Genomic DNA, 22,600 nt, shown 5'->3' with positions numbered 1-22,600 from the left:
GTTGTTCTCTGCCAACTTGTAAATCTGCTTGTAAGCTTTGTCTTTTTTTCTGTGTATACCTTGGTGTTATTGTTTAGTCTTTGGTTTTGGTTTTTGCCCCTCATGGTGCCTTTATTTTAACAAACATTTTGTGGAAACTGCTGAAACCTCCATATTACATGCACCTGTGACATTTACATGCAACCCCTGTGATTGTGATCAGTGTGGAACCATCTATGGCTTCTCACATGGCAGGTAACTCAACAAGAGTTCAAGCCCAGGGGGATGCAGAGTAAAAATGCTAATGCTTACTCAGTCATTGTGCTGTGACATTATTTTGTAACAATATTTGTTTTTTTTTAAATTTGTAGCTGGTACTGTTTCTTCATCTTGTTTGCATCTTTGCAGTTTCTTACTTTTGCACTTTGGCTTTAGCACTAGATAATTAGTTGCTTGTTTAGAAAGGAGATGCACTTATGAGTTCTGGTGTCTACACTGACTTCCTACATGAAAGGCAATTATTGTAAGTTGCTTTGGATAAGTGTCTGCTAAATGACTGTAATGTAAATGGAGAAGGGAAGTTGTGAGCGAGAATTTGGGGAGGTTGATAACCAGGCGAGCAGCAGCTTTCTGGATGAGCTCCAGAGGTTTAATCGCTGACACCAGGGCCCCAGCTACAAGAGCTTGGATCAACAACTTTTGTGTTACATCTTTCATGAAAGCAGAAGTACATCGTATGTACTCTGTAGCCACTGTGTTGTTACTGCCACTGAAAAACAGTGTGAGCTATATTCCCACCAATTTCCAAAGAGAAATGGTCAATAATATGAGAGAACCATCAGTTTTAAGCAAAATGCCTTATTCTGTTCCATGTATCGTTTTGAAAAGTGTGTTTTGTCATGGGGTTATAAATTGAGCGATAACACACAGAAAGCTACCACAGATGCAACGATATCACATATCTTCTAGCACTAGGGGTGTATACCTTGCCAAAAATCATATGAGATCAGATGGCAACGGTGGCCCAAATTTTGGCTCATGGACTAAGATTCCAATCCTCCCAAAATCAAATGAATCCAGGTTGACAAATCCTGGGATGACAAATATCCTTTGGGATATGTTAAGTAATTTTCCATCTTTGGATTTAGTTTTCATGGTAGTTGATCATAAACAGAGAATATGAATAAGATATTTAATAACGTGTTTTATATTAATGATTTGTAGTCAAGAAAGGACAACAGATTTTTTTTAGTTCATTATAATAAAATAGTTTAATGTTGTTAATGTTTTAGTAAGTAATGCATATGGTTTGATACCAAATAAAAGTGTTCCAAAAATAGTGGTTGTCATCAATATTTTGATAAATCAATTAAAATGGTGGTACATAATTCCTATGTTAAGATAGCTAAAGACCACCCATTCAATTTCAAATGTCATGATATAGCTTCTGGTTATCCACAATAAGGACAAGTAATAATATATTTAAGGTTAAATTCTGCATTCTGCATAGATCATACATTATATTACATTAGATGTTGTGTTAATATGACTCAAAATGTCATGAAACCTTTTCTAACACAAAATGTTATATATAAACACAACAGCAAAGAAACAGCAATTAGTTGTGTTACAGTTACATTAATGTGTATTAAAGGGATAGCTCACTCAAAATGGACTGCATTCCATCTTTAAAAACGAACAAGCTAGACCCTTAAAAGTCAAGACCTCAAGATTAAAGATACAGTATGAGTTGCATTTGTATGGTGTTAGATAATATATTGTTCAGTGGCAATACGTCAAAATTAGATATTGCTACTAAACGCATCACAATAATGTGGTTATTATATATCAAGTGAACTATCTCTTTAATGGCTTTTTCATTTGATTATTTCCAGTTATTCTGACAAGGAGGGTTAACATACTGTATCAGGGGCACCAGATCTCACTTAAGACCGATTTGAGAGACCCCATAACTTTGTCCACAAGCTCCACACTGCTTCTTATTAGGTCACATACCTGTCCCGCCTGGAAATAGGTCCGAAAAGCAAACTCCTTAAAGTACCATATGTCCATAATGTCTCCTCATGTAACTGTATATATTTGATACATGTATATAGTATATTAACATACAGTACCATACACATACTGTACCATGTCTATTATGGCCAAATGTAGCATACTGTCGAGATGTCCATAGTGCAACATGCCTATATGTCTTTTCCACTTGTATAGTCTACTGTAACTGCACGTTAAAGGTTAACACAACTAAGAATTTCACTCACTGGTGAAGTGAGTATCCCCCTCCCCCCACACACACACACCCTTTATGAAAATGAAGTATGTAGTATGTTCTGGACCACTGACAACCGGGTTACATAACAATAATTCACTTGGATTTTTGGATTCATGGTTACCAGAGAAAAAGACTCAACAATTAAATCAAGCAGACACTCCTTAAATCCCTTCTCCTGCCTTTCTCCTCTTTTTCTATTGCTCCTTTTAAGTAATCATTTTGTCCAATTCTGCCACTAGGCAAATTACTCCCATTCGCAAAATTCGCCAGTCACCCACTCATCTTCCATATCCCCTGAAACCATGTGATGAGTCCTCTTGATTTAGCCTAGCATCCATCTTATTCACACTCTGTTTGTCTGTGCTATCCGTTCTTCCTTCTCTCTCTCTCTCTCTCTCTCTGAGCTACAATGTAGTCAGCCCTTTATATCCGTCACCATAACAACCACAAATGTTCTGACAGATTTGCTGGCACTGCATTGAGAAATGAAGTGAGTGAGGCAGAGAGAGAGAGAGAGAGAGAGAGAGAGAGAGAGAGAGCGCCATCCCATCCATCCACCCACCCACCCACAACCTTGCAACAATACATGTACAGTACGCTATGTTCCTCAATCATCTGAGACTCTTGACTTCTGATCTATCCTTCCATTCCTCCCTCTGGCTCTCACATTCAGTTACTTGTTCTGCAGTAGATATCAGGCTGCAGTATAGTACAACATTTAGGAGCACTTCTGTTCTCATGATGTTGTTCAGGTGAAGAGGGGACTGAAATGTGGTTAAGGCATTGAAAGTAGATGATGCATTAGCCTCCTGTGTGCTGGGCAGAGCTTCCCAGTCTGACCTCGGCCTGTGCGGCTGTTATGTCCAGAGCTCTGTGGGAGCCATCCCCTCCTTGCTGCCCCGAGGTGGAAGCAGATTCTCTTCAGACAGGAAGTTGAGAGGGAAGTGGACCAGCAGCCCCCTGATTTTCTCCAGTTCCTCCTGGGCCTGCTGGGGGTTTGCGTCGCACAGGCGGTCCGTGCAGGAATGCTCCTTCAGCTCCCCCATGTTATGGACAGAGTTACAGGGGAGGCACTGGAAGACCTGTACCCGTCAGTCACCAGCGTGGAGGGGAGGAAGAAGGCCAGGCGACAGGGGGTTAAACAAAGAAGAAGATATGGGGGGGGGGGGGGTCAGAATAAGGCACCTATCATGTCCTAAAAAAAAAACTTCCAGTCCTACCTTGTCATAAATTGAGGCGTTTAATTTAGCAGTTGCGTTCCACACCGCAAAGAAGAAGTGGTCGCTGATTGGATCGTCAATATTGATGCTGGTGTCTGAATGGGCTCCAGTGAGGACCCTGGAGAGGACACGTACATAGAATTGTGTCAAAGACGCTGGTTAGTGAGGAACGGTTTAAATATTACTGGAGTGCCAATTCTAAATTGGTTATTTTAGAACAGAAACCCATATTTGTCCTCAGACGGAATTCCTTCATGAAGAGAATGAATACTACGCTCGCACAGAAATGTCTTCTGAGATGGTTTCCTTGGAAACTGTAGGATATACTTGGTACAGTAGCTGCTGGTCTGAGCTGAATAGACCTGCTGGCAGAGGCACACAGTGCTACAGGCAATATGCTCTGTGAGCAGTAATGGTACAGTAACTCTACATGACTGTGGATATTTGATTTAGCTCTCGCAGGGAGAAGTCTCAGTGCATCAAATATTACAAATGTATTTAGAAGCTCTACTATCATTGCAATGTGGCACCCCCTCTGAGGCCGGCTTATGGACAGATAGGTGGGAGGTGGGAGTGGGAGGTGGGAGTGAGTTCTTTATCACGAGAAGTGAATCACCTCTGCAGAGCGTGGTAACCAGTTCCATGTCCACGCTGCTGATTGTAGATAGTAGGCCACATTCGGAGGTCCCTGGTAGCCTTGGTAATAATGAACCAATTCAAGGAAACGGCACAGTGAGTGCGGCGGTGTGCGGATTCCTGACCTGAAGCACTCCTTGCGCAGGGCCAGAGCAAGAGGCCCTGCCTGGTACTCCTCTCCATCCATGACGGAAGAGACCCTCTCCTCGTCCTCCACTAGCACAGCCAGCTCACTGTCCCGGCTGCCCAGCATGCTGCGGTCGTTGATGTTGGCAGAGCCTGGAGCAGACAGGGTAGAGGACACACACACCTCAGGTTGGTACTGGAGTGGACGTGGTGGTTATGACTGGGTAGAGGATGGCTGGCGAGGTTAAACAAGCATTGCAAACATCTAGGGATGGGTAAAGTATCAAATGGATGCTGCTACTAAAGGTCGTTGTGTCTCTGGTGTTTCTGGTATGGGTAAATTCTCTTTTCTTAAATTGACCCAGATATAAGCACTGTATATTTAGTCAAAAAAGTTTGTAGTATGGCCTTATAGTCTCAATCAAATATGTACAAATATGCCGAAACATGTTGGTGTTTTTAATGTTCACATAGCCCATTGAAATAAAGGCTTTTTACTACTTTATCTAATCCATCCTGAGTGCCTGGATTTTTCCTTATTCATGTACAAATATGTATTTGTGTCTGGTGTTGCCTGGCGGTGGAAGGGCAGAGAGGGTAACAACCTTGTTTTCCTGTGAGGTCTTTATGGGTATAAAGTAGAACAAGAGATATTGCTTTGGAGAACTTTGTAGGTAGACTAGAGTTAGGTTCTCTCCTTTGTGTACATGATTTGTTGATTAAAAAATGTGCTACATTGTTTCAGTTTCATTTTTTCTTCCTCCTTCCTGGTCGGTCTGCACTGTTGACAGAATGAGCCTTTGTGTACAGTATAGCACAGTAGGTCATCAATTGTTCATCGAAATTAACATGTGCAGTGCTGACCAGCCAAGAAAACTCAACATGCAATATAATCGGCAACCTGGTAAAATAACTGATAAAGATATACAATAAAATAGAAATAAAAAGACAATATTTATATGTAGCACCTTTAAAACCATCAAAATACCATAGTTTCTGCTCTAATCCATAAAACTTGTTGTTAAAACCCCCCTAGCTGTGGTAAAATCCCCTGTAACCCACTGCCTCGAGTGGTCAATTGCTTTTCTACAACGGTTACTACATATATATTATTCACAACAAACACTCAGTAGTAACATTCAATCATTTATTTACTGATCATTCTTATCATTTTAGTATTTACAAAATCTTCCGCGATAGGCTATAGTTCTGAATTAAATGGTTGCCAGGCATCATAGGCTATTTCGCCTCTTTGGGTTGGCCTTGTTCACATAAGCCATAAGGCATAATTCGGGTTGTTCACATTTATTTGAATATTTCCAGCTATGGTGCAGTTATTAAAACAGTTCTCCAGAGCACTAGTTTTTGCTGGTAGGGGTGTGGAAGTGTTGGAGTCGGACTGATGACTGCGTTTTTGTAATAGGATACGAAAAAGGCGAGGTTGCTGCGAGTGGTTGCTACGCAAAGCATAGCCTACCGCTTGATTTTATCAATGGCCTTGTCAATGAGATTGACGGCGCATTAATACTAATTGTTATGCGGCCGCAGCCGTGGGTTACAGACTATTTTAGCCAATCAGAATCAAGTATCCAAACTCTCCGTTGTAGAATTAAAGATATACAATGAGCTTTGAACCAGCTCAGTGGCCTTGTGGTTAGAGTGTCCACCCTGAGACTGGGAGGTTGTGAGTTTGATCCCCAGCCGAGTCATACCAAAGACTATAAAAATGGTACCCATTTACTCCCTGCTTGGCACTCAGCATCAAGGGTTGGAATTGGGGGGCTAAATCACCAAATGATTCCTGAGCGCAGCGCTGCTGCTCACCGCTACCAGGGAATGGGTCAAATGCAGAGAATAAATTTCACACACTCAGGTGTGTGACAATCATTGGGACTTTCACCTTTAACTTTCCACAGACACCAGGGGGGACATTACACTGCATTTGTACTATCCTCATTCAAACAAAACGGCTGAAAATAGACAAAGCCCAGGAAACTCTAATCAAACAGCAGGGTGCCTTTTAGTGTACCCCCTCCCCCTCAAGACCAGGACATAGTGTATTTATGGCTCAGCTTTCTTTATTTTTTTTATTTTTTTAAAAATTAGAGCTTCATATCATTCACCTGATTATTATGCAGAAACGTTAATTAGCTAGTCGTCACTGCGTCTGGCTGTGAGTCACTGTGATCACCTCTGAGTGGCGTGCAGTGCTGATGACTCACCTATAATGTAGCGGCGGTCATCGGCTATGAGGGCCTTGCTGTGCACATAGATGAGCTCAGTGACCGGTTTCTCGGAGAGCTGGGCGTGAGTTCTCAGGCCACACAGAGTGATGTAATCACTCCACTTCTCCTCCACTGAATGAGAAACACACACACACACATCAAATGGTAAACTGGCATAATGCAAATATATTGTAGCCGATCGACATCTTGAGCTTCAAAGCATCAAACAACAATGGGACAATTAAGCAGCCACAGACAAGGGTGGGAACGGAGAACTGTGGACAGATACCTAGCATCAGATGGTAAAGGCTTCAGTGAGAGGGTGTAACACAACAAACACACAAGGAGAAAGAGAAGACACGTTACCAGAGATGAGACACTGTGAGGACCATCTGCATATTTGGTCAAATAGGACAAGAGTAAAGGAAACTCACCTTCTCTCAGTCTCATCAAGATGGAGAACTCTCCTCGACACATAGTCCTGATAAGTCAGATTAAAACAGTATTGTGTTAAATGTCTGCATCAAAGTGTAGCATTTGTGGGGGATGTGTGTGTGTGTGTGTTTGGAGGGATGGGAGATGGAGGGGGCACTAGGGGAAGTCTCTGACCTGTAAGTGAAATGTAATATGGCTTGAATGGCGTTTCCACCCCCCAGGCTGATGTCTCCCTCAAACCCTGGCAGCAGAGGCACCACCACAAACACTCTGTACTTCTTCTTCTCACTGAAAACAGCAGCAAAGAGAGTGGTCATGGCACTGAAAGGCTACTTACAAATAATAAAAGCTCAACCACATGTAACCGAGTGACAAAGTGTCCTCATGAGTCCCAGGTATAGTGGTAGAGAGTGGTTGGTTAAACTCATACCACTGGGCATCCTGGGTTTCGGCACCAACGTAACCCATGTTAAAGGTTTGGGTGGGATTCAAACCCACGCTCTCCCGCTTGTGAGGCGGACACGCTAACAGTTGCACCAATAGGGACATAGACAGAGACTGTTGGCACTCCTTTGAGGAGTGAGTTTAACCAACTACTCACTACCACTACCTGGGACTCACGAGGACACTGTCACTCAGTTACACACAGATGATGATGGGTATGGTAATAATACAAATATCCCACTGTACAGTATGCAGCATTGTCTACTGACTAAGCTGTAAAGTGGTTGTACTATGGTGGCACTATGGTGATCTGACACACCTGTGTGCACGCAAGATCCTCTTCACGATCGCATCGCCAATGCCATTGTGGACATTACTCCCATCCGCACAGCTGATAAAGAACTGGTTCTGAGGGCCAAAGAGGGACAGAGAGGGACAAATGGTCACTCCATGTGTGGAGGCATGGAGGTTGGACCAGTATGGAACTGGACATGTGACCAGGAAGAGATTTACAGTAGCCGTTGCCACATTCAGACCTCACCTGCCCAAGTAAACATAGTAGCTGCCAAATAATTTCAATGTCATTGTTAAATAAGCAGGTAAGGGGGGCTGGGCAACTGAAAAATCCCCTGGGTCTACTCGTACCACTCTCGCTCATGCTCAGAACAAGCTGTACAGATGAAGCGCTGTACGAACAACTGTCAGGACAGTATGAATACCCCCTCATGATGACAATGACTTTATGTTCATTTCTGTCCATTCTTTCCCGTTGCCTATAGGGAGGCAAAAAGCCTGGAGGCCGTGGTGGAGAGGAAGATGAGGGACAAACTGAAGTCTATGTTAGACAATCCCTTGTATGACAAGCTGTGGCAGATGGGGAGCATTTTACACATGCTGTATGTATGTATTTTTATGCTCATTTGCCACTATGCTTTTAGAACCTTTGCTGTAATTTCCCATTGCTGCAACACCAAATTTCCTCCTACAAGGATTTTTAATATGTATATTGTGATTACTGGTGATTACTGTTTTTTTGCTTCCCTCTGGAATATGTAGAGTGGGTCGTATGCCCACCTCCCTTGTTCTCTGTAAAGCGCATTGTGTTGCCTCTGGGTATGAAATGCGCTATACAAATAAAGCTTTGATTGATTGATTGATTGATATATCTATATGAACTTTAATAATCCCTGTAGGAGGAAATTTGGTGTTGCAGCAATGGGAAATTACAATTCAATTACATAAACATATATATATATATATATACCTCAATGTAAATGTAGTGCTCGCTGTTCTCAATGGTATGGATGTAGGCGTTGAGGATGGAGCTCTCACAAGTGCCGGCGGACCAGCGATCCACAGAACGCAACACCTGAGAGAGAGGGAGAGAGACAGATATCTTTGTGTGTATTCCAATGTGTGGGTAGAGTATCCTTGCTCGCGTTGTGGCGTTTGGAGTGTATACCTGTACCGAGGCCTTGCTGGACCCAGGCACGGTGAACGGCAAGGCATCTGCTGTGCTGTGAGACTTGGGCAGAAGACAAGGGAAGAACTTGTCCTTGTATTTGCTTCTGAAGATCTGAGGCAGCCAAAGTAGAAGGAAAATCAATGCCAGACATCCTCCCACACACTTTAATTGGCCTTCAGAACTCTGGTTCAACCCCCTGACCTTGGTGAAGTTCCAGCGCTGGATGAAGTGGCGGGCTACGTCCCGGGCAGCTCTCCCGTGGACGGCGGCAGACAGGTCACGCCACGGCATACGCGGCACTTTGTTACGATCAATGTTGTCTGGAGAAAACAAGGGACATGAGATGCGTGCTGTGTGTGTGTGTGTGTGTGCTCTGGAGGTTAAATGCAATTTGCGTTTGAACTCTTGGGGGGTTTGAAACTACTGGCTATTCTAGAATTGACTAAATATATTCTTCCTAGCTGTAGTCAGGTTGCTTCAGTCCTAGCGCTAGTAGTAGTCTGGACCTTTTCAGTAGTCTGTTGTTAGCTGCTAGTCAGTCAGTTTACCTTATACTTATTATGTTTTCTCCAAGGCTCCTGCCGTCGACTGGCACGGCCTCTTTGCTCTTTTCTGTCCATAATAGATGTGAATACCTTCAAATGGCTTGTCCAGTTTAACCCAGTCCTTGCAGATGAAGTTGCTGTAATCCTTCCCAAGCCACAGTTGTGTATTGACAGTCAGATCCTCATGGTTCACCTGCACTGGTTCTGGTTGCTTCGTACCGCCCACCTGGTCAGCTGAGTCAACCGTCTGAGAGGGGAGAATAGCATAGCATGTTTGTGAAGTCCTTAATGAATTATAGGTCACACATTGGATGGTGTACTATTATATCAGAACATACGGAAAGGGAGAGACAGGTCAACACTAATGTCTCACCTCTGACTCAGCCTTTGGGTCTGTCTCTAATACATCACTGACCGTCTCCATGGGAACCAGATCAGTTAACCGGTACTGGCTGTCGTCCCACCTGCCGAAGGCCAGGTCGATGCCTCCCACGAAGGCCACCGATTGGTCTATGGCCACCATCTTCTCATGATGGGCCCACAGGAACACCACGGACGACATGTGGTCAGGGTGCCGCATCACCTGTCAGAGGCGCATCACAGCCGCGATGAAGCTTGAGAGTGTTGGGGATTTTTCTCCTCTTGTGCTACAGTATTACGATAGGCATTGCGAGAGGCTGCAGTAGTAAAACATGTATAAGCCGTATCTAACATGGGCAGAGGAATAAGATGGAAATTGGATACTGGCTGTGATTTGCATTTAAAATTCCAATAAAACAACATAGAACCCAAATAAATGCGGGTCTTAGACCTTGATGTTGGGATGCATGTTCATCAGGGTTCTCTTGCTGTGGCCGCTGTTGATGCCAAGCGCGAGCTCCACCTCCTTGTACAGGAGCACACACACCTTGACACCTTCTTCCTACGGAGACAGAAGAAGGAACAGAAACATGGAGATGGTGGAGAAAAGGAGGGAGGGACACAAGTTCTTTCAACGAGTGAAGGGTTGGAGGACAGGCAGAAAGAGAAGATGATTTATATGGTTTTGAGACTGAGGACAGGTAGACGGGGGATGTCATACTGCTTTGCGTTTCAGAATCTCATCCAGACGCCAGTATGTGTCTGTGGCCGGCCTCTTCAGGAACACTTCAGGGCTCAGCCTGACGGGACAGAGGGATATATTCGCCACTCAGTGTTCGCCGCCATCAAAATGGTGTTTTCAGCTTGGAAACATCGAAGATCTTTGGAACTCACCACCAGTCTGTGATGAAGATCTCTTCCTTGGCCTGCTCTAGGGCATCGGCCAGGTCTGAGAAGTAGCCACTACCATTCAAATACCTTCAAACCAAACATAGACATGCCAAGTTAAGGTAGCATGCAGCTGTGGGAACATATGTATGCACAGTGCGCGCACGCACACACACACACACACACACACACACTTTATAAAAGTACAGTACACAATGCGGTATATCTGACCATTTGGTGAGAGTGTCCTCCCGTGGCGGGGCGAACCCCTGGAAGCGTTGGACCTTCAGGAACTCACAGGGCTCAGCCAGCCCGTTGATCTCGTGACTCCACAGACAAGCCTGTCTGTAGCTGTTACACTTGATAACCAATTTCCTAAACACACACACACACACACGTCATGTGAGAGTCAGTGGGGGCACCTAGGGTGACACATACATACTAAAAAATTGCATGGATGATATGGAAGTAAACACACAAGCTGACACGCGGTATAAATCTACCTGGTGAAGTTTTCAATGCAGACCCCGTACTGTGTGTCAGTGTGAGCGCTCCCCACTTGAACTTTGAACTCGGGGTCAAAGAGCAGTACGAAGCAGACAACCCCAGTGTCTCTGTTCATGTAGAGCAGGAAGGAGTCCTTGACCGCCAGCCACCGGCGAGACCAGAAGCGGAAGCAGAACTGGTGATGGCCGAAGCAGTTCAGGCCCTGGATACGGTGACCCCCCGACCTCTTGAAGATCGAGCCCTCGCTGAGATGCACAACAACACATCACTCTCATAACTCACAGAAAGCAGGAAACATACACGCTCACTCAACATTTACCAACACTATCATAACATATAAGATCAGAAATAAATGTATTCTTCGTAGTTTAAAGGGGAACGCCACTGTCATAGCAAGTTTAGCTCAAATGTCGCTTTGTCCTCAATGAAACCGATCCATACACACTAACATTTAACCGATCCGTGCAGTAGTAAGCTAGCTCCTTTTTCCTCTGTGCGTGCACCCCCTTTATAATGGAGGACTATGAGCCTCTGCTAAAAACTATGATAAACATGCATTTTCATAGCAAACTTGCTATGACAGCGGTATTCCCCTTTAATCTTTATTATATTATAGTATCACTTACAGGCCTTTGGGTCCGAGCTCACTGATACATAGCAAGTTAAGCTCAAATGTCGCTTTGTCCTCAATGAAACCGATCCATACACACTAACATTTAACCGATCAGTGCAGTAGTAAGCTAGCTCCTTTTTCCTCTGTGCGTGCACCCCCTTTATAATGGAGGACTATGGGCCTCTGCTAAAAACTATGATAAACATGCATTTTCATAGCAAATTTGCTATGACAGCGGTATTCCCCTTTAATCTTTATTATATTATAGTATCACTTACAGGCCTTTGGGTCCGAGCTCACTGATAAAGGAGAGAGGACTGATATCAAGGAACTCCAGCTGAAAAAGGAACATAATAGAAAATGTCAGCTGTGTGTGTGTGTGTGTGTGTGTGTGTGTGTGTGTGTGTGTGTGTGTGTGTGTGTGTGTGTGTGCGTGCGTGTGCGTGTGTGTGTGTGCGAGAGAGAAAGAGAGAACATTCTCAGAATCAGAATCAATTTTATTACCAGGTAGTTTTTACTAGGAATTAGTTCTGGTCTTACCATGCCATGGTAGTTCTTGCAGAAGCTATTCTCCAGAAGGCCATTCAGATAATCCTCAAGGTATTTCTGTAACAGGGAGAGAGTAAACCCCATACCGCTACACATCAAACCGACAACAGTCTGACAGACATTAGAGGGCATACATCTAGTCAACAAGGTCTCTGCTTAATCAAAGCATGACAAAATCAAGAGAACCTCAATTGATTACTTGCGCTCTGAACCACTGAAAGAGTACATACTCTATGTGCACTCATGTGAGAATGAGTCATGTGTGGGCCTCAATGTTTGCATAGGGGACGTTTGTGAGTGCGAGCGAGTGTGTGTGTGGTGTGTGTGACTGTGGTGTGGGGTGTGTGCACGAGTGTGTGTGTGTGTGTGTGTGTGTGTGTGTGTGTGTGTGTGTGTGTGTGTGTGGTACCGGTTTACTGGAGTTCCTTCTCATTCTGTCAGTCCCATGTAGGGTTGGCATTTCTTCTGTCATAGCCCGCAGCTGGTGTCTCTGTTTTGCAAACCTGCAAATATCATTTTAATATTCTTAAGTAGGCAAGACAACATGCCATCAATCTGGCCTGAATTATAGGCCTCCATGCTAACCAAATGTCTTTCTGGGCAGCCAGGGGGTTTATTTGCATGACTGAGCTGTGGGGAGTGCTCACCTTCCCAGGCCAGGCAGGAAGTGAAGCATCATCTTGTACTTGTACAAGTCCCTGTGCAGCTCCTGGAAGTGCTTGTACTTCCTCTTCACGGTCCAGGTGAACTTGCCATGTGTCAGACGCACCGTGTACAGAGTACAGATACGAACCTGGCAAGAGATCATGCCAAATGTAATATTTGTTATACTGCATCAAGTAAACAACACACGTACAGTAGGAACATTAATGTATTTATGCACACACACACCTTGGAGCGAGTAGTGTATCTCTCAGTGTTCTCCACCCTACAAGTGATAGGGGTGCCAGGCAGTAAGACAGGCACGCCTGCCTCCTTCACATCCAGGAGATGATGCACCACCAAAAAAGGACGACCCTCTGCAAGAAAATATGCAGACACCACGTCACAGAATATACCATCTACACCAACCTGAAAATGAATTCATGGCAAAGTTGGAGAAGAATAAAAAGCTCTAAGCCATGTTCTTCCTCACCACAGTCCTGCATGAGGCCATCCATCTCCTCCGGACTCAGGCCGTCTTTGTCCTCAGCAAAACGCCTGTTCAGAGTCTGGGCTGCTGAGCTCTGGGCCACAATCTCTCCCTCTTCTGGAGAAGACATGCTACTGCAGTCGTTGCTAGGAGGAAATACACATCACACACAATATTATTCAGAATGGGCTTTGCACAAGGTCCCGTCCTGTCCCTGAACCCTTTCTAATGTTGTCTCCATCTATATTATGCAGCTTAGACGGAAGCAAATTCTTAGTACTGTATGTTGTAAACTACCTGGCCAAATGAACCGATTCTGATTCTGATCATATTTAAAGCAAGGAGAGAAACTGTAACCTCGTGAGACCATCCTGATCTAGTGAGCTTACTTTCAATTTCTCGGTGGAGAGAAACTATCAACTCGCAATATGAGGATGGTCTCACGAGGTTAGAAAAACTGAGGAATAGCAAAATCTCTACTGGACTTACTGTATTCCATGGAAAACACAAAATAATATGCACATGAGGACTATTACAATATCAGTGAAGGCAATGTATAGGAATGTTTGGGAACAGTAAATGGTATCTAGCTGAGTATTTAGTGGAAGAGGGTACCTATGGCCTGGAAGAGATTGGGTTTTCAAGTGAGTCTAAATCTAATTCCTGTGTGCTCTCACTCTCAAGTCCCTCGGGTACAGCAGCAAATAAAATTATCACACCGCATCAACAGCAGGCATATTGTCAACACTGTACACTGTCATGTAGCATGTATCACTTAGAACACTGGCAAAAGCATGAAAATCAAAGAGTCAGGCTGAGAAAATAGAATTAAGCAGTTCAAACGGCGAGCTATCACTGTGATGATAGTATTCACCTGGTTTCAACCGTAATGTGATATATAGGAGGCTTGGAAGCACCACTGGGAGATAAGGGTGTGTACAATTACGTATGTGGTGGGCAGATGGCTCTGATTGGCTGAATATTGCGTTGCCAGGGCAACCAGGTTCCAGGTGGAACACTATCCAGGGAGATGGAAGAGAGAGAGAATCCTGACTTCTGTACAGAAGGGAGGTGTGGGGGAACCAACACTCGACCTACACCCAAAAAGGTGGAACAAAACTCATATTGAAAAAGTCCAAGTAAAAAAACTCATACACAAAAAAACAAACCAAAAAACAATTCAGAGTACACAGAAACACGGCCAATAATGAGTGTAGCAGAGCTGGAACTATTCCGCATATTTCCTGTGCACGCAAACCCAGAAGAGAGCAGGAAAAACCTTAAACAGATGTTAAATACTGAGCCAGCCACAGCTGCAAAGAGAATGAACCTTAGGGTAAACTTGTTCTTGACATCACAAATTAAATGCAACCCCTCACCGTCCCAAACAAATCCCCAAAGATCTGACAGAGACAGAGGGAGAGAGAGAGAAAAGGGGATCTGCTGTTTCTGTAGAACAATAGACATCTTGATTGTCCAGTGCAGCCCAGAGCAGATGTGAAAAGTGTGTTTTGCAGCAGGATGTGACCCACTTGTGGGCAGCAACTAATACAGAATCGAGCATTGTATAGGGTGGGTCAGAGCAAGTTTAATGAAACGTCAAAATGTCTATAACTAGGTGAATTTTCTCCCAAGACTCCCAAACATGGGAGCTTTTCTATGGCTTGATAACAAAACAAAACCCAATAGAAAAAAAGTCATTGTTGACAATAGAAAAAAATATATTATTTTGATGCTTGGCTGCCTGAAATGGCTAATGGAATTCCAAAGAAGCCGATTAAAATGAAATCTCTTTAGCCTTAGTCCCTAATCATTAGTCAGCAGCCTAATCTACTGTATATAACCTACTAAAGATGGAAATGGGGCCGCTGGGGCTGGGTAGAGTAGGGTTGGTCGACCATATCTCCACGTGGACAACCGGGCCTAGCCGCAGAGCCTCTCTCTATTATATAGAAATCATATTAGGCTATATGTGAAATCACAATGGTGAACATGAAATGGCTGCCTTCTTCTAACAATAAAGACAGAAAAACTGTAAAAAATAAAATAAATAAATGGTGATGATAGATGGGGTTGAGCTCTTGAGCAACTCTTGGGTGTAACTCTTGGCTTTCAATTTGCAATAAATCAGACGGTTTTCTATAAGTTACTATTAAAACAAAACTCTGTTTCCAATTACTAATTCCACTTCAGACACATTCTGGGACCCCAGGACGGCAGATCAGATCAGAATATAAATATATATTTCTGATCTGCTGCTACGTTATGAGCCATCCAGACCTCTCAGGTCGTCTGGCACAGGCCTGCTTTCAGAACAGAACTCTCAGTTCTTTTAAATCAAGACTGAAGACTTATTTTTGCCGCTGCTTTTTATTTAATCAAATAATTATCCATTCATACACTGCACTGTAACTTTTATTCATGTAGGCCTATTCTATTTTCCAGCATTTTGTTTTAAATGTCCTTTTTTGCATTTCGTTTAGCCTATATGACCTTTTATGTGTTTCTTGCACTTTAATGTCTAATGTAAAGGACTTTGTGCCTGGTTGCTGAAATGTACTAGACAAATAAATGCTTGGTTTATTTCACTATATTTCCTAAGTGCGCTTGAACAGCATCTTATCTACAGAATCAGAATCAGAATTTGTTTATTACCATGCTGTTTTCCAACGTACTAGGAATTTTCTTTGGGTAATGGTGCATAACATACAAATGTTAACATTGGACAGGGTGCAGGGACGAGACAGGACAGTGTAAAGACAGGACAGTGCAAAGTTAGACGATATCCGGTGTAGCCTACTTCGCTGGTGCATTCGTTTCGCTTGCTGGCATGAAAGGAAAGTTGTTGTAGGCTACTCCGGAGGTGATGATTTGTTATAGTGCACGGGCATTGTGCACTAACAAAAATGTAAATGCTCGAGAATGCCCTTTACTCTGCCTAGTCGACGTTACATTTTCTTTCAATGTCCCAATTGTTTGATGCAGAATAACTTGGACCTCCATCCTACTCGATATTGCACCAAATCTTATTTCGGAACGTTAAGCTACTGTGGCAACTTTCTCATGCACTCCGAGCAACCACAACTCCAAACAGAATGGGTCAACTTGTTCAGCAGATCACGAATTAAATGCAACCCCTCACCTGATCTCTGGAGAGAGACAGAGGGAGGTATGTCGTGTTGTAATAGAGCAAGTCTTGATTGTCCGAAGCAGCCCACATGTGGAGATGCAACCCACTTGTGGGCAGCAACTAGTTCAAAATCGAACATTCTGTGGTTTTGTTTAAAGTTTAAATAAAGGTCAAAGCATGATTAACATATCTATAACTTTGGGTGAATTGTGTCCCAAAACACGGAAAACGTGTATATGGGTTAACAAAAATAATCGCGAAAAAGTTGTTGGAAGTTGAGAATAGAAAAAACAACAACTTCATTCTATAATTTTGATGCCTGCTGCACGAAAGGCTATAATAATGGAAGGGAATAAAATTACATTTCTTTAGCCTTGCAGCCCCTAGTCAGAAAAAAATGTAGGCTAACCCAGAGAATGCCCTTTCCCCTGTTGAAGTCGACGTCATAGCCTATATTTTCACAATTTCCAATTATTAGATGCAGAGGAGGCTACAATCATTTGGATTTTTACTCGACATTGCACCATAGGCTATCTTATTTGGGGACGTGCTATGGCAACTGTCTCATGCACTGTCCGAGAACCTATTTATATTCTGGATGTGTCGCACTGTCCGAGAACCCCTTTGTATTCTGGATGTGTGTGTGTTGCGCTGTCATAGGCTAATAGAGGCAGAGATTTCTGCATACTTACGTAGGCTACTTTAAGCGTAGACTTGAATTTAGCGAATGGTGAAATCACAAGAAAGGCATCAAAGATGATTCAGGATCAGGTCCTGCTGAAGTTTTTGCGACTTCATTCTTGTCCTCCGCCCTCGCAGTTTTGCCGAGGAAAAGGGTGTTTTATTTGTACCGTAGCCTACATGACGCCCACAGCCCTAATCCCTCCCGTTAGGTCTCGAGAACGGATCGCAGCTAATGGTAATAGAAGCGCCCGAGCCAATATTCGTGAATCGAGTGCCACCACACATGACCACTTTCAGGCTATTTTCAGAAAAAGAACATGGACCTTGTTTGTTTTCAGCAATGTGAATGTTTGATAACAAAGATGACGACCACTAGGCATGAAGGACATGTCTCGACTCGGTTTTGGACAGCTGCCAGGAATGAGGAATCCAGGACACGTAGGCCTATTGGCTCTTTGCACAAGCTCCACTACTTCCTGAAATTCTACATGCATCCTTATTTCCTATCCTATAGGCGGCACACCTGATTAATCACTTCCGTCCAATGGTCTACTTCCTGTAGAATTTCAGGAAGTAGTGGAGCTTGAGCTTGTGCAGAGCCTATACACCCTAGACAATTATGTGAACCAGCTGTGTTGGACGGATCGGGGAAGGTTGTAATGAAACATCTGCGGTTAATGACCATTTCTTCAATCCGACTGAAATCATTCTGATTGAATCTTACATGGCCTTGCATTTTGACACTAAATAAAGTGTTCGGATAAGATGTGCGTTTGCATGCCCCAAAAAATTTAATCAGAATATTAGGCAACTTTTTTGACATGCCTAAGTGATTCTGCCTGCTGACAAGTGATTCCTCTAGGAGCAGCTCCTTGGGCTCTCCCACTTCTTCTTCTTCTTCTTGTCGGTGGGCAGTTCTTCTTGTCAAGGTAAAGGGCCATGGTAATGGGCTATCTCTCCCCCAAAGACTTAGAAAGAGTAATACATGCTTTTATCAACACTCGTCTTGGTGTAATTCTTTGTATGTCGGCATTGACCAGTCACTGATGAGTCGCCTGCAGCTTGTGCAGTATGCAGCAGCCCGTCTCCTCACTGGCAAGCGAAAGCGCGACCACATCACCCCAATCTTGGCCTCGCTCCACTGGCTCCCAGTGCGTTTTAGAATTAATTTCAAGATGTTGTTTTCTTTTTAAAGCTCTAAATGGACTGGCACCTCAGTATATTGCTGAACTCCTGCACTTTCATGCCCCAGCTAGAGAGCTGCTCTAATCAGCTGCTGGTGGCTGTCCAAAGACTCGGCTGAAGACTAGAGGCAACCAAGCCTTTGGGGCGGCGACCCCTAGGGTCTGGAACAGTCTGCCCTGGCACATTAGGTCTGCCCAGACAGTAGAGATTTTTAAGTCTTCTTTAAAGACTCACCTGTTCTCCCAGGCCTTCAACTCAGGTTGAATTTGACACCCGATGGCCCCTGTATTGTACTGTATTTTTGTGCGTGGCTGTAAGCCAGCACACCAATGATAGTAAATGTCCGGTTGTCACACCCTCCCTCCTTCCCTCCCTCCCTGGCTTCCTCTGTCGTGTTGTTGACGTGCAGTTCTATGTTGCTACCACAAGAGGCAGTGGTCCCAGAACCTGCAGTTCTATGTTGCTACCGCAAGAGGCAGTGGTCCCAGAACCTGCAGTTCTATGTTTCTACCACAAGAGGCAGTGGTCCCAGAACATCAAAACAAAAACTATGACACCGCACATTTTCCAGATCCTCAGTGGTCTTGTTATGACTACTGCTCATCGGGCTACACTGTCCCCAACTGGTTCTGACCCAAGGGGCGAAGTCTCACCACCACGCCATGCACCCCACAACTCAGCCCCTGAGAGGGCTAGAGACATACTTGTCTTCACCGGTGGGTTGCATAATGTGAATTGTATTCAGTTGGCTGCAATCTACAACCATCTGCACTAGATGCCACCAAAAACACACTTTGCACCTTTAACAGGGAGTCAGGCCATAGCCCCCCTTAGTCTGTCCACAAAATTCAACCACAGGTAGCCTATCATGTGGGTGGGCAAATTATTGTGTTATTTTACTTGTTAGATGTCTCTTGTTCACAGTTCGGCATGATAACCATTGTGGACTGGTAGCTTAGTGGTAGTTGTCATCAAGTAGAAGATGTGACCCTGACATCAACATCGTCATCGTCTCAACCTTACTGTAAAACTATCAGCTTTTACTGCCTGGGCATTCATATTTGGCTTTCATGACTTATAGTATTTTAACAACTACATCCTTATTTTGTCAGGTGTTCTTCTCTTGGATCTTTTTACTGGAGGGTTCACTATTCAAAGCAGCCTTAGTTTCTCCTGGTCAAAAGTTCTAATCTTCAGAACATAACAACAATGTTTTCACTTGAGTTTCTCAGCACTGCAGTGCGTCTGTTGTTATGCAGCTGGGGTCTCCTGTTCTCCAGGGGGCCCTGGGTTGTGAGCTGCCTGCCAATGTAACTGGTCCATTGAGCAGAGGCCAAATCACATGACGTCACACATTCAACCATAGACTTGGCAGAGCAGCAACAAAAATCAAGTTTAAACTTTGTCCTCAACAGGGGCCAGGCAGGTCAGCTGTAAGTCCCCCTTGTATTTGCCAATATTCTGAATCTTCTGAATCATCTTCTTCCTTGGAAGTCTGACTTCCTATGAAAAATCACCAAACTTTGCACATAGGTCCATGCCAGATGTCCTCCCCAAACGATCTTCACAGATACAAAAAAAAATGAGTGAATACTTTGAATACTTCAAATTGTCACTCACTAAATCTCAGATGTTCATGAAAGAAAAAATTTACAAAATATTCATGACATGGTACAGTAGATGGACTGTAGACTGATTTTTTTTCAGAATTATATCTCAAAAATTGAATTTTTAACAGTATTTTGAATTCTGTCCTCATCATGTCCCCATCAAACTATAACTCTCATATGGAAAAAAAAAACTACCCACCAAGTGCAACAGCATGAGCTCCACCACAGACGTCGCAGTTGGCAACCTCACCCAACCCCAGCCTAGGACTACATCCAACCAAATTGACCAAACTACTGTACTTAGCAAGACAAGCCAAAAAACTTTTCAAACCCCAGCCAGTTTGTCACATATCATAGTTAGATAGATAGATAGATAGATAGATAGATAGATAGATAGATACATACATACATACATTTATGTTTGTTTGAGAACTTTCTTTTGTAGAACCTAGCAAATGTGTATGTGTGTGTGTGTGTGTGTGTGTGTGTGTGTGTGTGTGTGTGTGTGTGTGTGTGCGTGTGTGTGCATGCATGTGTGTGTTTCTGTGTATGGTTTTCTTTTGCCAAATGTTGGGGGAGGATTTTAAAGACAGATTGGCTTTTTACACGGAGCCACTTTATGCAATTGTGATGCAACTAGATTGCATCCATTTTAAATGTATGCAACACAGCCCCGAGTGTAGGGTGTGGCCTGGTATGACTTCATACAGCCTTGAATACAGGTGAAATAACTTCATCTACCAACGCAGTGAACTGATAACCTTCCTTTGACAGTCAACATACAGTAAGACCCATTTATTCCGTATGTAGGCCTCTAGTTAATTCAACATTTCCCAGTAGCTTGCTGTTAAATTGTTACATTTTTAGTGTTTCATAATGTGTTATGTGTCCTATAATGTGTTACTATGATGTACGGTAGTTAACATAGTCGCATACCATTCCGATAAAATATTTGTATTTATTTATTTATTGATTAATTTTTAAATAATAAAATAATAACACTGTAGTAAAAATTTCAAGGAGCTTGCTCAATCGTCTTGTTGAGAGGTCTGGGGAGAATTTTGACCATTCTTCCAGCTCTGGTCCAGGGCATTAGTGAAGCAGCTCTCACTATTACATTTTCGTTACTCACCGAAGTGAAGATGGTTTTCGAACAATGAAAGCCATTTCTCTGAGATGGCTTTTCCCCACCCCACCTTTTATATGAAAATAACTTTTTTTGTACTTAAATAGCACATATCCAATAGCCTGGCTTCGCCATCCTGATCACATGATCTCACATGCTGTTTCTCTATCTGGAGAGAGATCACATGATGAGATCTGAGCTTATCCGAATCATAGGGTGGACCCACTAATTCTTTATCACTCAGACCTGTTAAGCTGAGAATTTTGACAACTTTGTATGCATTCATTTTGTGTTAAACAAACCTTTGTTTTATAGCCATGTCTCGTAGTAAGTATTTTGCTACCCAACAGCCTGAACCTGAGCCTACATCAGTCTACTGCAGTCAATCTCCCGATAGAAACACAGAAGACTTGCCATGTTTTCTGGTTGCCACTTTGGCAAATTTTTCAGAAAAATATTCTAAATGTTGCAACTAACCACTGCCCATGTTCCTGAAACCCTCATGCAACTGTGAGTACCTTTGAAATTTCTCTGCGACATATAGACAAGATTTTCACCGCCAGCTAGGCGAGAGACTGCGGTCAAGCCAGCCGTCAATTTGGAAATGCAAGTCATGTGGGCCACCATTTATTCCCCTTTGCACAAACACTAGTGTTATTACGGTAAAGCGTTTTTGTGCATGTCTGGAAACCAGCGCACCTAGTATAGCGTTTGTTGGGTTATCACTCCCTCCTTCCCTCTCTCCCTCCATCCCTCCCTCCCTTACTCCAGACAATGTTGGCCTGCATCTCTCTGTTGGCACCACTAGAGGCAGTAGCCCCAGCACACAAAATCAAGAAAGACACCAAAATCAACCCACCAATCTCCACTACACAAGTAGAGTAGTGGTGAGAGCATTGGACTCCCACCCGGTGACCCAGTGGGGATATTTTTATGGGACTATACCCCAAACCTCCTCATCCTTTCACTCCAACCTTTACCCCTTGCCTTATAGGTCAGATCCTGTCCCAATCCCAACTCTTATTCTAACCCCAACCCACACTAGGGACTGGAAGAAGGACACCAAAACCATGTCCACTGCACAAGTAGAGTAGTGGTCAGAGCATTGGACTCCCACCTGGAAAACCAGGGTACAAGACCTGGTGGGGATGACTTTATGTTATCATCAGTGTAACTGCTTAAGCCACTGACTGCTAACATTAATGTTATGGAAGCTGCTGCTAGTTTTGAGCTCATGAGCTAACTGGCCATCCCGCTCTTATTGTGCTGGATTAGCATTGGAAGCATTGGAATTGTGTCCGTCGACAAGACCTATCTTAATTTATCAGACATATTTCATGTCATTTCAATTCACAGCTATTTCAGTGGCATGACTAGCTTCCATCCTACCAGTCCTGAACAGAAACAAGCCAGTCACGCACATAAGCCAGGCTGGACCTGGCTTGGTT

General features: G+C 43.6%; 1 protein-coding gene across 1 annotated transcript; it reads right to left on the bottom strand.

The window, feature by feature from the left end:
* Window positions 1–2,866: 2,866 nt before the first annotated feature.
* Window positions 2,867–17,374, bottom strand: pld2 (phospholipase D2). The gene is made up of 24 exons (XM_084450027.1): window positions 17,240–17,374; window positions 13,421–13,563; window positions 13,177–13,304; window positions 12,933–13,078; window positions 12,695–12,788; window positions 12,277–12,342; window positions 12,015–12,073; window positions 11,120–11,368; window positions 10,848–10,991; window positions 10,623–10,706; window positions 10,450–10,528; window positions 10,180–10,290; window positions 9,742–9,951; window positions 9,459–9,615; window positions 9,025–9,143; window positions 8,821–8,934; window positions 8,623–8,727; window positions 7,678–7,766; window positions 7,089–7,202; window positions 6,914–6,960; window positions 6,477–6,611; window positions 4,254–4,407; window positions 3,493–3,610; window positions 2,867–3,354 (listed from the first exon to the last, which is right to left on the bottom strand). Exons 2-24 carry the CDS (start codon window positions 13,545–13,547, stop codon window positions 3,130–3,132), a joined length of 2,874 nt encoding a protein of 957 aa, XP_084306153.1. The 5' UTR covers window positions 13,548–13,563; window positions 17,240–17,374; the 3' UTR covers window positions 2,867–3,129.
* Window positions 17,375–22,600: the final 5,226 nt, after the last annotated feature.

This window comes from Borostomias antarcticus (genome assembly GCF_949987555.1).
Source record: "Borostomias antarcticus genome assembly, chromosome: 15".
NCBI lineage: Eukaryota > Metazoa > Chordata > Actinopteri > Stomiiformes > Stomiidae > Borostomias > Borostomias antarcticus.
This window is presented reverse-complemented; position numbering and strand designations above follow the sequence as displayed.

What these genes read in the sequence shown, in the direction of transcription:
- pld2 (XM_084450027.1), bottom strand. Translation starts at nt 13,547, where the DNA reads ATGTCTTCTCCAGAAGAGGGAGAGATTGTGGCCCAGAGCTCAGCAGCC. An exon ending in ATCTTCATCACAGACTGGTG is followed by an intron (nt 10,529 to 10,622) that starts GTGAGTTCCAAA and finishes CTGTCCCGTCAG; the next exon opens with GCTGAGCCCTGAAGTGTTCC. An exon ending in AGATTCTGAAACGCAAAGCA is followed by an intron (nt 10,291 to 10,449) that starts GTATGACATCCC and finishes CTGTCTCCGTAG; the next exon opens with GAAGAAGGTGTCAAGGTGTG.